Source organism: Chanos chanos, chromosome 5 (genome assembly GCF_902362185.1).
Source record: "Chanos chanos chromosome 5, fChaCha1.1, whole genome shotgun sequence".
Lineage (NCBI taxonomy): Eukaryota > Metazoa > Chordata > Actinopteri > Gonorynchiformes > Chanidae > Chanos > Chanos chanos.
In genome coordinates this window covers 30,824,024-30,842,611 of record NC_044499.1, presented here as the reverse complement: position 1 = coordinate 30,842,611, position 18,588 = coordinate 30,824,024, and the positions used below count along the sequence as shown (strand labels likewise).

General features: G+C 40.7%; 1 protein-coding gene across 1 annotated transcript in view; it reads left to right on the top strand.

Moving 5' to 3' along the window:
- The window catches only part of pald1a (phosphatase domain containing paladin 1a), a 42,660-nt gene extending 24,072 nt beyond the window's left edge, over nt 1-18,588 (top strand). The window contains exons 18-19 of the mRNA XM_030775695.1: nt 11,426-11,581; nt 18,439-18,588. Of these exons, the coding sequence (XP_030631555.1) occupies nt 11,426-11,581; nt 18,439-18,588 (306 nt within the window). The remainder of the gene's footprint in view (nt 1-11,425; nt 11,582-18,438) is intronic.

Sequence of the window (18,588 nt, the reverse complement as noted above, 5' to 3'; positions counted from 1 at the left end):
GACATGCTCCATGAGGCCCTGTGTTCTTTTCAAAAGACGTTACGAATGCAAACAGAAAAAATAAATAAATAAAAGGACAGGCTTTAGTCTCTGAGGCCAGATGATCTATCACTTTGATTACTGTGTTTATGGCCAATGGCCCATTGCTGAAAATTATTACAGCTTAAAAAAAAATTGCAGCGTTAAAGAAAAAGTGGACGCCTGTGTTATTCTGTCTGGCAGTCATCTGAAAGATGGCCTCCGTTCAGAGAAGATTTCTCTTAAGGTCAAGCTTCTGATTGGGATTACTAGACTTATTCGCCCGTCACTCCCACTCATGTTGCTGATTTGTGGCTCGGAATGTAACAGCTGAAGGAAGTGATGCTCAATATAATTACAAAAGAAGAAATCGCTCGGTCAAGAGCCAAAGCTCCCTGAGTGACGTCACTGCCCTTTTCTTCCTCCGCTCTCAGCTCGTGTGCCTAGATTTACGAGTCGCTGTGCATGAGCCAGAGTGCACCTTTCTCATCAGATTCTCTCCGCGTTGCTGTTTCCAAAAGGGTTTTTTTTTTTCTTTGGCATTTTAGACAATCTTTCTTTTCTGTCAGACCATCAGCAATCCTTCTATTCCTCAGTGTTCATATAAATGCCATTAAATATTGTAGCCACCTTATACCAGTGAAAGAAAGTCAGGTACAAGCTTTGTGTTTGAAATGTGGCTTCATTGAAAGTATAAGACTTTTTTTTTTAATCTTAATACTTCATCAGCTAATCAGAGACCATAGACACTGACTGTGCTGGCCTGCAGAGAGCATGCTGTGGGAGAAACTGGGAAGGTGGTTTATGAATCCTCAGTGACCTTGCCAAAAAGAGAGATAATGCCCTACCTCTCACGCTGATCCAACTCTATTCCCACACAGGGAGGGGCGTTCTTCATTACCTCATTACCGCATAACTAATAAGTTCTTTTTTTTTTTTTTTCCCAGGTTTTCAGACAGCCATTTTAAAAAGCGTGACATCTTTGGTGTCAACAGTTATCCCAAAAAGTGATGATGAATGATGTTACATTTCCAAGCTCCTAAACTTGTTGATTCAACATGGCTAAGTAATTTCACGGAGGTGCTAAACTGTATTTATCTTTCAGCAAAGCTGTTTATTTTCTGTCTTTCTCTGTCTCTTGGTTCTGGGTTGAATTCAAGTGAAGATAAACAGGTTGGATCTTTTATAACAATGTTAATCATAATGCAGATTAGAGATGTTGGGAGAAACACTCGTTCTTACAAGGGTTGAAGGTGCACCCATGTGAAAGCTCTCTCATTTAGACCTCTTTGGAGCTTTGATTATCAAAGCAATGCTTGAGGACTCTTAAGGGTACTCCACACTATGTGTTACATTTTTCACAGAAGATTGAATATACCAGAGAAGCTTTGAGATTCAGTACCTAATGATGTGAGCCTTTCTTGACCACAGGTTCCATCCTCATTTGCGTAAGATTCTCAACATTGACACAAGAGATGAAATGTGAAGATCTGGGGTGCGTGTACGTGCGTGTGTGTGTGTGTGTGTGAGTGCCTGCTTTAGTGCATGTTTGTGCGTATTTTAATGAATTTCCCAATGCGTGTGCTGTAAAACTGACATAATTTCTCTGTTTTATCACGCATTCTCTGTGAAGAGAAGCGTATAATACTTGCTTATTGATATGCACCAGCAGTGTGAATATAACACAGCTGCATGCTGGGTAGCATTTACCCAGTACACTTATTAAACATAGATATGACACCCACTAATTTAAAGCAGGGATGACAAATGCCACTGCATTTTAAGTTTGTCAGTTATTTTTTTTGTTTTTTTGTTTGTTTTTTTCCAAAGCTGTAATTAAGTGAACTAAATGATAATTTGTTGCTCAGGGACTTCTAGGAATTGTTCTGGATTGCAGTTGTTGAGACTTCTTTACATGGACTCTCATGTTTCTTGTCTCGTACAACTGATGTTTGGCATTCAGCTTGAAAGCACAAATACTTACTCACTTGACCAATCACAGCGTGTGTATCGTCTGTAGGGTCCTGTCGTTACACAGCGCCTTGCTGAGTGTGTGAAACGTATGTTTGACAGCGTTTCAGTAGAGGAAATCAAAGACGCTAATGAGGCTGTTTCCATCCTTTTTTTTTTCTAAGCAACATAACAAAAGAGGGGCTGACAAGCTCAAACACAAACATACACGCACACACACACCACACATACAGTCCACAAGTGTACAGTTAACAGGTTGATTGGCTGGCTGTACTAACCCGGCGGGGAAGTGCAATCAGATACAGTGGAGCCTTGGTCGTTTTTTTTTTTTCTTTTTGTTTTTTCATGGCCCTGAGCTCTGGTAATAGAGAGCATGTCAGGTAGACTGGTCCATTAGCCCAGAGACTCTTATTCCCTACTGTTGTTCTACAGCCGGTTCTTTTGATACATATCACTGTGGGGAGGTCTCCTTTACCCCACCCAGGCCTTTCCACTGGAGTCACACTTAAAGAAAAGAAACAACTTTTTTTTTTCATTCCTGATTAATAAGATTCATTTAATGATTTATTGCCCTTGAAGCCACAGGCTCAGATGTGGTTTCAGTAGCAATTGTATTAGGCTCCTTAAACCGAGACAAAATAGCCCCAGTTGATTTTCTGAGGGCTTTAATTGGTATTTAGAGTGGATGTTAAGAGGCTTGTAAATGTCTGTGAAGTTCATTTGAATGGGAGTCAACAGAACTTCATCCTTATTATTCAGATTCAAATGAAAAAGACTCTCTGATTATCTGCATAACGTTTACATCTGATCCGTCTACTCACGTGCTTTAACAGTCTCTCCTGGAAACTTTAAAATATTTCTTGACATGTAAAAATCTGATTTTTATTGGTTGAATACTGCATGTGGAGTGTGTGTGAGGACTGTGTTTTTGGTTTCTTGATGAAAGTTTAATGGGGTATTGGGCTAAGTTTAATGGAGTATAATCAGTGGGATAGATGCAGGGCATAGAAAAGGCATGTCTGGGGACAGTCTCCATGGAGACAGGAGAATGTGAGTGTGACAGGAGTAAGCCCAAAGCTTTGTGACTGTGACTGTTAGACTCAGCCTGTTTGGCACTAAAAGCAATAAAAGAGAGAAATTATACAGAGATAAGAATACAAATGTGTTTTAGAGGTTTTTTTTTTTTTTACGCAGTAGTGTCATGAGAGAAAATTCATAGTGATGTCACAGGTAATGCATAGTGAACAGCATGTGGCAGGGATTGAGGTAGTTGGGTAAATTTCTAGTAAACTTTTGTGGGGTTTTTTTTGGAGGTGGGGGGTAGGCTCAAGTACACATAAAGCAATCTCCATGGGTGGGGGGGGGGGTCCTCTTTTTAAAGGATGTACAAACTCAACCTGCGGTAGATTGTTCCACACAAAGCAGCGCATCTGTGCACACTCCTCTCAAAGCAAAGTCCAGAATGCTTTCCCCGAAGCCTCTGGAAACCGTATGTATGCATGTGAGCAGAGAGACGACATCTAAACGATGAGAGAAGGAAATGCTCAGTTTCTCCAAGTGTTTGTGAGGTGATAAAACAAATACACACACACACACACACACACACACACACTTCTATAACGACCACGGTCACCTCCTACACAGCCTGGCTCCCTCAGCAGTGGAATGCAGCGCACTCTCTGGCCGTGCCCTGTTTCCACAGCACACTCGACCGTTCACAGGGAATCCATCATGTCCACTCAAAAGCTGGCAGAGTTATGGCTTTCACCTTTGACAGTGAACAAGGCCAGGACAGCTGGGGCCTTTTTGTCCCAGACAGGCCAACAGAAGGAAAGGGGCCATGGTAGCAGAAGGCTTTTTTAGTGGTTTAGTGGTGTTCCATCTGACTTTTGATGGTCTCTTAGGTGTGAGATCTTCAGAGAAGAGTATGGAGAAACGTGGGATGACAAAGAAGAAAATTGTTTCCCCTTTTACTCTCTCTCTCTCTCTCTCTCTCTCTCTCTCTCAGTATGCTTCATATTTACTGGTGTGAGGAAGCTCTTTATTATCAACAGCCTGGGAATAAGACAGATTGTTCCAAAAATGAACCCCTGGTTTTAATGCTATAAGAAAGTAAACTTTTACCACCTGTCGTTTAGAAAGGCTTGGTATTGATTGTTTTTTTTTAAAGTCTGTTTCTAAATCAGTTTACTCTGTGATTTCAGCTGAATCATTGAGACTGGGGTAACCTGCTTTTAAAATTTTTCTTAACCACCAACCCCACACCAAACCCCCCCCCCCCCCCCCCCCCCCAAAAAAAAATAAAACAGTGTGACAGAGAAGTGAATTTAAAAATGACATCGGTATCCTCCTGGAACACCCCCTCCCCCCACCCCCCCACATTCTTTCTTCACACTTTGCAAAGCCCAAGACTCGTTTTTCTTTCATGGAATGGAAAGAATCTAGCTTTTCCCTCTCTTCCCCGTAATGCTGTGACACAATTTATCTGGTAGAGGCAGCGTTGTCAGTGTGCACGATGCACGTGAGCAGATCTCTCAAACCGCGGCTGCTCACAGTGGGCTGTCGATGGAAAAGCCCCTTTGCCTGACTGCTTTTCCCCCGCCGTTGCTTAAACCTCTAAACATCACAACAGTGCGCTATCTCACTGCGCTGAAGTGTCTCCTCAGCTGCTCTGCTCTGCTGTTTAGCCTCGTGCCAGCTGCCTGCAATTTGCCGTAATTGTTTCAACCCGTTCGCTGTCGCTATTATGTGGTACATGGCAGCAGACTGAATCAGGTTGTGTAACCTTCAGGTAGAGTTGATGAGTGTGTGGTTAACCTTATGATTTCAGGTAAAAGAAGGTAACTGTTTGTTTTTGCTTTGATTAAGGTCTCAAGCAGCCTGTGCTTTTGTGTCATGCTGTCGTTCTACCTGGAAAATGTGAAGGAGTGTGTATTTTTTTCCCCTCCTAACCCTGTTGGAAGGAATTTGAGAGCCTCAGTGCATGTGGTGTTCTAAAAAGTCAAACCAAACCTTTTCTCCCGTCAGATCAAGCACTGTAAGTCTATAAAACTCCACAAGGAGCCACACAGACACACACATGCGCGCACACTTTGGAAGGAGGTGTAAATATGAAAAATGTTATCGGCTGTTTGTATCTGTGTGTGTGTGTCCTTCTGTGTTTGTGTGTTCACATATGAGTTCATGGTGATGCTCTTGTGGTGCCTCAAATACTGTTGGATGGCGTGAAGAAAGCAGAGAAGTTTTTCTGGTGCGTGCGCGCGCCTGTTTGTGTGTGTGTGATTGCCTGCTTGTGTGTGCTTGTGTATGTGTCTGTGCTAGTGTATGTGTATATTACAAAGAGAGATATTGAGTGTTAGTGTGTGTGTGTGTGCTTGTGTGTGAGAGAGAGAGACAGATTGAGAATGAGAGTGTGTGTGTATGTGTGTGAGACAGAGAGAGATTGAGAATGAGAGTGTGTGTGTGTGTGTGTGAGAGAGACAGAGAGAGATTGAGAATGAGAGTGTGTGTGTGTGTGTGTGAGAGAGACAGAGAGAGATTGAGAATGAGAGTGTGTGTGTGTGTGTGTGAGAGAGACAGAGAGAGATTGAGAATGAGAGTGTGTGTGTGTGTGTGAGACAGAGAGATTGAGAATGAGAGTGTGTGTGCATGTGTGTGTGTGTGTGTGAGAGAGAGAGATTGAGAGTGAGTGTGTGTGCATGTGTGTGTGTGCAAGTGTGAGAGAGAGATTGAGAAAGAGAGTGGGTGTGTATGAGAGTGGGTGTGTATATGTGTGTGCATGCAGGTGTGAGTTCATGCTGATGCTTGAGGTGTGAGGACTGCAGTCACGCTTATCATAATACTTTTTGTGTGTGTGTGTGTGTGTGTGTGTGTGTGAGACAGCGAGAGAAAGCATGAGCGAGCTTGGGGGAGGGTCGCTGTGGGTTGCACACACATGGCTGCCAGGCACTGGCACAGTGTGCATGCAGACAGACTCTGTGTGTGTGTGAGAGAGTAACAAGGCTATGGCAGCAAAGCCCTCAGATCCTCCTGGGAGTACAGGGGGTGGAGGGTGATTAGGGTTCACCCATTTTGACTGCTTTTCCACAAAACTGAGAAAACACACGCGCATAACTCAGTCTCAAGAGGAAAAAAAAATGAAACGCCGACATCACAAGAGACTTCTGGACTTTATCCTCAAAGTTATGCATCTTGTTTTTGTCTGCGCTGGTTGGTGTCTTGTTTTTTTTGTTTGTTAGTTTGCACTCATTAGATGGAAATTTGAAATGTACTTAAAGCAGACCGTAACACATTAAACAGCATATTTTTTGGATGCAGTTGTGCTTCAAAGATGTTGTTAGACATTTGTGCCCTGGAGCAGATAACCCCCCATTGCTTCACCCACAGTGCCAGGATAACTGCAGTTCCACCTTGGGGGGTGGAGGGAGGTAGCCATGACTGTTACCAAGGCATAGATCTCTGGCAGGAGGGTCCCAATGGTTTCCATATGCATTTCAAAACAGGCTCCTTCCAGTACTCACACTGCCAACATCAACCCCACCAGTGGGGAGCACTTATCAGTCAGGCTCCATGCTCTGCTTAGTACACAGTTTTGGTTTGTTGGGGTTGTTTTTTTTTATTTTTGCTTTTGAAATTCATATATTCTTGTGATAATGTAAAGTAACTGACAAAGGCTTTGATGTATGGTAAAGATGCATGTTATGTTGCGGTATCTTCAGTTTGCAGACTGCCGACGTTATGCTATATTAGACCAATATTTTATCCTTTTATCCTATAGCTGTTAAAAGGAACATCTTTGTAAATAATCTGAAAAAAAAATTTAAGGAAAAAAACCTCTCAAGAATGTCAACATAGTGGCCAGGCTCCAATTGCAAACATTAAGAGTTGCAAACTATGTTAGATTTACTTTCTTGGATAAAATATTTGAAAAGATAAGAAAAAATATCAATTTCTTGTAATGTCTTCAACTGCTTTTTACAAAAGTTTCCTTAATAAGCTGTGAAAAGGTTTTGGGCGGGAGTGGGGGGTGGGGGGTGGGGGGGGTTATTTCCTTTAGGAAGGCTCAGTGAAGACTCTTCAAAAAGGATTAATCTCTGTACATGAGCAGTTGTTTTAGTTCTTTCTGTGTGCACTTCTAGCTCTTGACCTGCTTTTCCTGGCTGTGTGAAGGAGCCACTTTTCCACTTGATTACGTTCTGCCATGGACCCTGACTGGGTGTCATCTCTTAGCACTGAGTGGCAATCATAAAGAATCACACTGATTTAGAACTTGAGTCTTTTGTACGCTTCGCAGTAAAACTTCAAAAAAATAACTGGTCATCACTGCCCATTCCAGTGACGGTCAGGAGGGCACAGGGCCTTGACTGCTGGTGAAGATTCACTTTGATGAATTAGAAGCACATTGGCAGCTGTCATAAGACACAGCAGCAGGTCCATGTTTCTCAGCCAGTGTCTGACACTAAAGCTTGGATGTTGGGCTAATTTTCTCCCCTCCTCTCACATATCTACGCATCAGTGAAGAAAGGACAAACCAAACTGAGTCAAAAGAGTGAAATCACACAGTGTGTCAAGTCTGGATGCCCAAACAGTCAAGACTGGGTCTAGATTTGTAACACTGACCAAAAATAAATACATAATAATATATTTGCAGTGATGCATTTGCATTGCAAACACCTCATATGCCACAGAGCATCAAGCATTTCTGCTGTCTTTGAGGATGATGAAATACACTATGCGCTTTTTGGTTTCTGGCATCTGTTTTACTCTTACCTATGAGGACCACACATTGACTAGACTCATTCTGAAGAAAAAGTTCCAGGATAGTTATGTAGTACAAGGTCCATTCTTTTGTTCCAGTAGTGTCCCAGCTCAGGACCTGTCAGCCTATCAGCTTCCTGTCCGTGAAGAGATCTTTGAGATCTTTGCCTCTACACTCTGTTTTGGAGATGAGGGAAAGTCAGGAGTTTTTTGGCACCCTTCTTTCAGCGTGAGCATGTGTTGTGTTTTTGAACAAACTAGGAGGAGAATAGTCATCAGGAGCAGTTTAGTAAGATCCCACTAAAACCAAATGCTCTTTTGTGTACACGCTTAACAGCTAGCTGACAGGTTATTCACTTCACTGTTATTCTTTCATTAGACATGTAGCTGGTAAACAAGAACACACGACTTTTCTCTTGGAATATCATCACACATATCTTCTGTCATCTTCTTCAATACAACACTACATATTTCTTTCAATATTTCACGAACTGTCTTTTTGAAACACTACACAACAGAATTCTGTCCGTTTTTTTAATACAACGTGGCAGGTTTTAGTCTCTCTGTAAAGGAACTTTTTGTGAAGACCTCGTAGCTGCTGTACAGGAATTATTCACATAATTTTGCAGTATACTGTCCCAGAATATGAAAGCAATTTAACAGCAGCCCAGAGAGAGAGAGAGAGAGACAGGCCACTGTTTTTTTTCTCTCTCTCTCTATTTTGATTTTATTTCCTTGTTCTTTAAAGAGTGTCCGTAGAGGAAAATGATAGTTCTTGTGAACTGCCTAAACTCCTTTCTTCCTCTACCTTTGGAGAGTTTTCTTTGAGAGAACTGAGCCAGTCTCATGCATGGTATTAATTCAGCTAATACACAGACTTCTTCAAAGGCTGCCCAGCAGACGGCATAGATACGGACACCTTTTTTTTTTATTTATTGAATTATTTATTGATTTTTTGAGGTGTAAGCACACCTGACATGAGTTCAATCTCAGAAGCAAACTGATATTTTGAAGTGGTTCAGAACAGCAAATGCTTCACATTCAGCTGATGCTTGGACTAGTGGCTGGAAACCCTTCTGTTTGGCCTGTGTCTCTGAACACTGTTTTTTTTGTTTGTTTGTTTGTTTGTTTTTTAAATATGGACTCTAATGATGGAATATTCTTTCTTTACAAAATTCCAATTAATAGCTGTAGCTTTGAACAATACAACAATGGATTCCAAAGCTGCTTTGCATACACAATGCCAAACATAATTAGTTAGGGGTTTTTTTTGGACCGTGGATCACTTTTCTTGTGATATCCATCACAAACAGCATTCCTTAAGATTGCTTCTCAGTCCTGCTTTACGGAATAAGAAAGTGTCGTGTAGCTGAAGCCAGAGAGCTTCCTCTGATGAAGCAGACATGCCAGAATGCTGGGGTCACTGATCTAAACAGCCCTTTCCTGTAGTGGATAACAGATACAGTGAGAGGACAAACTCCTGAGGTTTGAGGGTTCCTTCCTCTATTCCTTCCTTTGGTATTTGTCTACTCGTCATGCTGAGAAACTAGTATTTTGTCAAGGTTCTTACGTGCTAAGGTTTTTCTCTGTGTGTGTGCGGGTGTTTGTGTGTGTTAGGGTATGTGTGCGCTCACCAATAAATGCGCGTGCGCGCACGTGTGTGTGTATTAAGTTGTACAGACTTCAGTTTTGGATACTATGAAGGGAATTGGCCAAATATGAGGTTTCCTCTTTCCATTGAGAGAGAACTTGTCTTAACGACTTCTGTATTTATGCGTGGTGCTCTGTGCTTACTGTGTTGTATAGAGTTATATTACTTGTACACTTTTGCAATATGTAGCTTGCAATTACAAATTACTTATTACATTTAATGTTATAGCTAAGGGCAAACAGTTCATTTTCACTCCATCTTTCTGTTTATACTAATTCAGTCAGTAAGCAGCTGTAACTGGTGGGTCATGCAGTTCAAATGAGCTTCAAATCACTGTTAGTTTAAAGGACTCTCAAGATATCTTTTTGGGCCTTACAACTCCACTGCAAGAGTTCATCAAACAAATGTATTATCAAAGTACTACTAGAGTGGAAGAAAGCGGTGATGTCATATGATGATAAAATACATTTCCCAATCTAAGAGATATCTTGCAAAATAGTTCATTTTGGCTGCGGTGGCATCTGTTTAGGTGTAGCTGTAATCTGGAGTAAGTCGAGAATTGATTGGTTGCCATAGCTACGCCATGTCCTGCTGATATAGCTCATAGCATATGTGCATCAGATATGTTAGAAACAAAGTGATCAACGTAGAACAAAACTATCTTGAGAAGCAAACAACGTTTCTCAGGATATGTTATTTTGCATGTTCTTTTAACCCATGACTTTCACAAATGAACTAAACACTCTCTCAGCTCATCATTTAATGTCATACAGAAACACTAGCTTTTGCGTACATACATACTTTTGGCTCAGTTTTCCCCAAACTGTCCCCTGTAAAGCTTTTAGGGAACATTTATACAGTTTTCCCCAAACTGTCCCCTGTAAAGCTTTTAGGGAACATTTATACAGTTTTCCCCAAACTGTCCCCTGTAAAGCTTTTAGGGAACATTTATACAGATGTTGCTGGGAACTCGTCTACCCTCTTCGACGGTCCCGTTTTACATCCTGTCCTTTGGTCCTGGAAAATCTCCCCGTCATGTAGAGGTGGCCTCTGCAGAGGTTAGTGAGGTCAGAAGATATTTCCATTAATGTGTATGAATCCACTCACTCATTTTTCAACAATACCTCCACCAGATGTGCCTCCCTGGAGTGCATTTGTGATGTTTCCAGTATCATACATGCAGTCTTCAGTCCCTGCATTTCTACTCATGCTTTTGTTGTGCGTCGGTCTCTTGTGTCATGTGAAGTCACGTTTCGTTAAGTAGAATAAAATTGCTCTGCTCAACTCTTAATTTCAGTCCAGAATTTCAGTTTTTTTATTCATTTATGTATCTTTTGAGGAACCGTTCAAGTTAACCGTTTAAGATGGCTCAGCTCAGACCGCTTAGTTTGTCTTCTCTTATGTCTGTTGTCATGGTCTTGTGTTTCTGCCATGCCTGCAAACTGTACTGCCTTCCAGTGACAAACAGAAAAACTCTGTCTGAGAAGGTATTCATTAATAGTACATGGCATCTTTGTTCAGTTGTCTTCACTCTGAGTAAGTGTCATGGGTATCAGGTGCCTCATTGTTCCTGATACACGTCAGAAGGACACTTGAAAGTGAGCAAGACAAAATGTATCAGAGAGATCAGAAAAGGAAGTCACTGATGTTCTCAGATCCATTGGAGAACTTGAGCAGCGTACGCTGGTGTGTTAAATATTTAGATAAGAATATCTTGTTTGTGGAAAAAGATTAGGCAAATCTCTGGACCAGTGTTTAACAAGGTTAGATTAGAAAAACTGACGCTTGACATTTTATGTAATAGAAGGGTTGATGTTGGCTTGTACATGTAAAATCATAACTACATGGATAACTAAAAAGGAATGAGTGCCTAAGCCTGAGAAATACTGTACTCTGAATCATAGATGTAGTCTGGCTAAAGAAACGACACGGGAGGAATATTGTGTTTTATTGCATAATCCTCATGTGACTGTTAATAATCCATTGACAAGAATATGACTTTTAATGTTGTTTTTTTTCTCTCTGCAGATCAAAAGCAGTAAGACAGAGAAGGAGTCGGAGTCTTTGTTGTTGAAGAGTTTACAGTACCTGGAGCGGTACATGTATCTGATCCTCTTTAACACCTACCTGCATCTGGAGAAGAAGGACTCTTGGCAGCGATCCTTCAGCGTGTGGATGCACCAGGTGAGCACTCTACATAACACTTGTCTCAGGCACATGGATGCTGGATTCTCGTTTCCACATGGGTAAATGTTTACGTTGAAGAACCGCAGTGGCAGAGAAAGCAGGGATGACCTAACATCCAGGAGAACTATTATCTGTTTACTCAGTCTAACATGACTTGGGCTGATCTTTTTTTGTTATTGTTGGGTTTTTTTTCATTTGTTTTAACTCTGATGCAAAGCCCTGAATGGTCTCGTGCTTTACTGCAAATTTAATATTTAACCTGACAGTACCATTAGGCTAATTGAAATCAACAACAACAACAACAACAATAATGGACCAAAATGTTAAATATAATTTTGACATTTTTCCCAACTTGGTAGTTGTTTTTTTTATCAAAAAATATGAGTACATCACAAAAGTCCAATCCCCTCCCCAGTTTATTTCTTTTCAGGTGATTAGATATTCATAGAGTACACAGCTAGTGGGAATATGGCCACTGGGGAAGTCAGAAAATCACTGATAAGAATAACTATAAGAATTGGAAAATTATGTCCGCCGTTCGCTCATCACTGTGAATGATTCTCTTTTGAATAAAACTCTTTTTCCCAGTTAGACAGTCGGTCAGTGTTTTTAGTTTTATCGGACTTTCAGGAGAGCTAGTCAGTGTGTTTTACAGCTTTTCATAGCATATGCTTTGACAATGTGCAGGTTTGTGTGTTGATTTGTAAAAGCATGGTATTTCTGGTGCCTTGTAGTTGAATTCAGCTTTATACTCTTGAGTTCTCTAGGTAGGTTAGCGTGGATTACCTCTGACATGTCAGAAAAAAAACAAAACAAAAAAATATATGTGTCCTACCCCAGGCTAGTGTGATCATGTGTCACATGTTTATAGTCAGGAGCCTTTATCTAAATCTGCCAGCAGGAATTTGTTCCCTCCTGCAATGAATACATCTTATTTCAAGGGTAATGCTTGATTCTCCAAACAGTTGTCCTATGATTTAAAATAGACTAAGAGCTTTCCCTGAATGGACATCAGTGCCACCACGTGTTAGCTGCCCGATGCCCTTGTTTTCCCCAATAAATCAATGGATTCTTTTGCATTCTTAGGGAATGTAAACAGTTGGTGGAACAATGTGATATATTCTGATATTTTAATACATGAGCCCTCGGCATCATTTATATTGTTTATGGCGGTGTAACAATAAGAGTGATATATGAATCTAGAGCGGGCATTTTGTTTTAGGGTATTTCTGTGGGGGGTTTTTTTGGTAGTTTGACACAGTTGTATGTTAGTACGTACAGAATAATTCTGTGGTGTTGTAAACTGCAAGACTTTTGACTTCAGTTCTAAGTATATTCATTTTGTCTTCTGATGATGACAGATGGTGTCCATATTTGACTGTTATAGTCACTGCACAGAACTGAATGTTCAGGTACCTTCTCTCTGTGCTTCAAAACCCCCCCCCCAAAAAACAGCTTTGTTTTTTGCAGCTTTCTTCAATAACACAGTGGCAGCGATAAAATATGCCTGACAGAGTCATGTGTTTTTATGCAGATCTTTCATGGCAGGAGAATTGTCAGACACGAATGTTTCTTGTCACTGAGGTATTTACTTTGTATGACATGATGAGTAATGCCTCCTGTAAGTGTTTTCTAAACTCAGCTATTTTCTTCTGAATTCAACTGTCTGGCCGTGTTCCACGCCAAACCGCCCACCACCCACCACCCCCAACCCGATGCTCTCATGCCCTCCTCCCTTCTCTTTCACTCACCAGATCTTTCCTCTCGGTCGTGATTCATTCATGGAAATGTCTCTGAGGTTACTGAGCTGAAGAGCTGGACTGTTTACTAAATATTTATCCGTATGGGATGAACAGATTCCATCCAACAAGTTTCCCACTCTGTCAACGCTACATTTCACAGCTAGTATACACGACGATGGAAAAAAAAAAAAAAAAAAACCTTTTGCCTCTGGGCTCAAACAATGTTTTGCAACTGGACCCAGTTCAAACAGTTTGGTTCAGGGTGTGCTGCTAAGGCCTGAGTGCAGATCATAGTCTTCTTCCAGCTCCATCGCAGTTAAGACCAAGCAAGGCACCCAACTACTGGTATGGCACCACCAGTACTGCTTATGCTTTCTCTCCGACAGCCCTGCCTCATTCTTCATCTGTCAAAAGCGGGAGGGTGAACGAAGGACTGAAAATGCCTGGCCTCAGTTTTTTCTTCTTCTTTTTCTTTTTCTTTTTTTTTTTTTTTTCACCCCCTACCCCTTCCCCCCCTGTACCCACTGTCCTGCTTTTCAGTTTGTGTGCACTGAACCATAATCACGGTTTCATTTGGATGTGTCTGCTGGAATTTACAAGCTTATTCTAGCTCTATTGTGAGCTGAACCTTCACACGTTGAACTTCATAATGTGAGGACGCTGTGTTTTTGTTTCTGTGTAAATCGTTTGGTCTGCTTTGAGCAGGTCTGGCCAGCTGTGCGGCTACAGTCAGGACAGGAATTTATAGGCATTCCAAACAAATGATTGCTCCACTCACTTTACCACCCATCACCTCCCCTGCGTGGACGCACCGCTTTATTTTTTCCACAGTGTGTGTGTGTGAGTGTGTGTTTCTCCCACAGAGTAACCCTTCTCTGTTGGTCACAAAGGTTGTTTAGAGAATAATGACCATTAAGTCATCGACAGATTTTGGAATCCAGCAATTTAATAAACTTCTGAGTCCAAGAACCCAAGAATTCCCAGGCCCAAGGAGGTCCAGGCCACGGTGAACGGTTTCTAGCAGTTTGATGACCAGTATGTTCCCTCATCCCAGTTTACCAGAGGACAATACATGTTCCTGTCCATTCACTACCAAAAATCATACTTCCAAAAACAAACAAACAAATAAATAAATAAATGGAAAAGGCAGGTCTTGTCGCTTTGAGGCCTTTTGAGTCAGAGATGGTTGTCTCCCCTCCTCGTCTGTTTCATCATCAGCTGTGCTGTCACAGTAAAGATACAGACGAGTCAGTAATTGAGGCTTGGAGGAAAGCGAGCTTTGACAAGAGGCAGAGAAAATAATTGTCTTCATGTCTAATGCTTTGTAATCTTTGATGACCAAGATCAAAGCATGTGAGTATAGTGAGAAATCTGGACATTAAAGTTAAAGAGTCTGAGATGGATGGAGGAATTTCTCAAGTAAATAATAATAACAATAAAAAAGTTTAATTAAGCAGGGTTCGATTTGTGATTGTGTTCATCCTTGATGGCTAAGATCAAAGGAAATGGGGAGAATGAGTAATCTGGAAAGAAGTTTAAATAGTTTGAGACTGGGAATGTTTCAGTTCAAATAATTTAACAGCAACAGAAAAAGCCTGATCAATTAGTGGTTTCATTCATAAGTTTGTTTTAAACCACAAATTGAATCACTGAGATTAAAGCACTAAATTGTGTTTAGTCTGGGTTCTTCCATTCATGCTTTACTTAACTGTCTAAAACAAATTCACAAAATTACACAGGTACATCTTGGCAAAAAGCTGTTGTGTTTCAAACACATACTGTTGTCAATGAGGTGGAACTAATAGATTTGAAAGGATTCCTCTATTACATAAACACTATCCTACAACACAGGCAAGAACAATTGCTATGAAAACAGTTCGATGTAAAAATATGCCTGGTTGACAAAGTCCGTCCTCTGTGGATGATGCCTGGGATGCATTGAATTAGATGAAAGCAATACAGTAGGAGGGAGCACAGGATGTTATGAATATTGACTCATTTGAGTGCGTTGTTAAACAGAAAGAAAATGCAGAGTCCAATACTGTCAGATCAAAGCAAACCTTTTTAGTAATCTCCATTAAAACTGAAACATGTAGCTTCAGTGTTCCTCTTGATCTGAGAAAGAAATTAACCAGTTATCACACTCAAGTATTACAATCTTTAGGCAGATGTGATGTGAGTATGATGAGTGTGATGTGTCTTTTAGTCATCTGCGAGTACAGAGGATCAGGGACAGCTTGGAGCTTTTGCATTTGTGAAAACATATAGAGGGAAATGAGATATATAGGTAAATATATCAGCTCGCAGACTAGTGATATCAGAACAAATTTATTAAATGTATGACAGGATTATGTTTCTCAGTGGGACAAAAAAAGACGTAAAAAGACGTGATTATATGCAAGTGAATCAGTTTGGTAATGATTACAATAATAATAATATTAATAATCATAATAATAATCCACATATTCAAGCACACTGTTTTTCGTACATTATAAACATATTTGGTGAATATTTAACCAGAAGCAGAGGTGCAGCATTTTTTTTGTGTTGTTGCTGTTTGTTTGCTGTTGAGCGATACCGATTGGTTTCTAGCAGATTGTTTCTTTCCACTGTGCGAGCCCTTAGGGCCAATCATTATCCCGCTGAAAGGGAACACAGCACGATCATTATGGGCTGAACCAGCAGACAGACAGCCGGGTCAAGGGGCAACCACATTACTACCCTCTCCTCTGGGAACAATGAGCTGAAAGTCTGTTACACAATGCAGCATAGATATAGAACACTCTGTTCCACAGTCGGATGCTCAATACTTTTTTTTTAAATTTGTTTGTTTGTGTAAATAAAGATCTGTTAGATGGATACCCATGCAGACAGGGTCTGTGTGAATCTGTTTAACACTGTGCTCTGAAACAATCATTGCGTAAGTTCAGGGCACTCTCTCATCTCCAGATGGAGGTGAGGCCTCTTGTTTTACCCTGATCCATCAGTGCAGTGCAGGTGGCAATGCAGTGTATCATTGAATGACTTGATGTGCTTTCTAAACTTAAGAACCTGAAAGCTGCTTTTTTAGTTCAAAGCAGTCCTGATGCATGTTCTTCTGTAGGACAGGCACATCTCTAAACTGTTAAACACACACGCTCACACACACAGGATGTCTGTCTAAAATGGTAAAGTTTATGAGTGCTGATGCTCTAACCATTCATCTGTATTAGTCACTGTAATGTGAATACATCTCTGGTGAACATATTTCTCACTGATGGATGGTATACATTCCATAAGCACAGACATATGACCGTTCGATGCAGCTGTTTGCACATCTGCTCTGCCTTCACATTCTTCAGAATACTATTATATTTAATTTGATTATAATAAAAACGGAAACGTGAGGTGATCTGCCTATTGAATGAACAGATGGGCAATATTTTCGCATTCAGAACACTATACGTAAGTGGTTGCAGTTACAAGCATTGCTACATTCTTCTGTATCAAATGCACAAATCATAGTAAAAGAAACAAGAAACATCTGCCAAATAAATACATTTGGATTGTAAGCTTGCATGTTTTTGACATACAAGGCCAGTCCGGTGGAGTTTTGTTGCAGTGTCTTCTGTGCAGTTCCACCGGAGCTGACAAGCATGTGATAGTACATGTAATTCCAATATGAGATGAAGAGCACGTTCACCCAGTCTGTCTGTTTCCCTATCAGCAGAACAGACCACCCCACAGCTTGCATCCCTGCACTGGAGAGAAAGTACACATGCTTCTCTCTCTTACATACCTAACTGCAGTACTTTTCAGTTAGTTTGTATTTCATCTTCTGTAGTAGCCTGAACTACTTGCAGTAAATGATACATTTCTGTGTGAGTTCTGTAAAAAAACTTTGGAACCACTACACTATTTGCATTGTTTACTGATTATGGATTCTGGTTACATTTCTTGACCTATTTTTCTCATAAATCTTTTCAATGGCTGTATGATAAACCATATTGTATGATCTTCTTTGATTTCTGCTTTTTCAGCTCTGTTAACCAAGCTGTGTTATCATTTGCATGACATGAAAAACCTGCAAGACTATCACTGCAGTTCCTAAACCAGATGCTGTTTACATCCCAATAATTTTGCTTCTTTCTCTGCCATGTTCCATCTATCATCCATTTTTATAAGCATTTGTTTTTTGTGATAAGTCTTTGTATTCTTGGCATAAATGAATTATTATTTATCATATTGTTCTATATTGTAATCTTCTGACCATCCCAGAATTACCTAAAGACATTAAGGTGGACTTGCCCACAACCAAAGTTTGAAATTAAGGAACTTCGTCACGACGATCTGGTTGAATTCCATGGCCTTCGTATTTTTTCTCTCTCTTTGATGGGATTTTTTATCCCCCCCACCCCCCAAGTCCTTGGTAAAATGTCATTGATTTGGCATTGATGCAGCAGTCAAAGTTTTTCCATCTACTGTCTGGTGTTGCTTTTGTATATCCGTGTATGAATCCTGACTGAAAATGGCAGAGGCTAGTTTTTTCTTTGAAAGCACTCTTTCAGTTACTCCTGACAAAGCTTTGCTTCAGGGGTCTTGCAAACATTCAAAATATTATGTCAGTTTGACAGCAGGACAGTTTTCGGTACACAAACTGCACGTTTTGGAGTTTAACAATCATGTAGTAGGGCCTAAGCCTGCAGAATTGTTCATTTTTTTTGTTTGTTTGTTTGATTTGCTTTTGTTTTTTTTTATTTGCAAACTGTAAGCAAAAAGCTCCCCTAACGTGTGAGTTTTTCTAAAACCTGTAATGACAGGCTAATGACAGTTATTGTCACAATTCCATTGTAAATCGTTAGTATATTGAGTGATCTTGTAGGGAGGAGGGGGTGTTAAACGCTTAACCCATTCCCTGCTGCCGTTGTTTTCTACACTAAGCCACTCTTTAATCTGAAATTGTGTTGTAAAATGCATAATGCCAAGAATATGAGTTTGTTACATACAGCGGTCTCACAGATATGCCCAGTGTTTAAGTCTCTGGCACATGTTGACCTCCTCTGTCTCTCTTTCTGTGTGTGTGTGCGTGTGTGTGTGTGTGTGTGTGTGTGTTTCCTGTGTTTTTGGTGGTAGGTGGCTGCCAGAGCCGGAGTGTATGACCTGCTTAATCAGCTTGGCTTCTCTGAATTTGAAAACCCCAGGGACACACCACTCGCAAGTCTTCGCTGCCGCTGGCAACAGCAGAATGTCCAATCACTTCCTTTCAGAGGGGAATTCATCTGA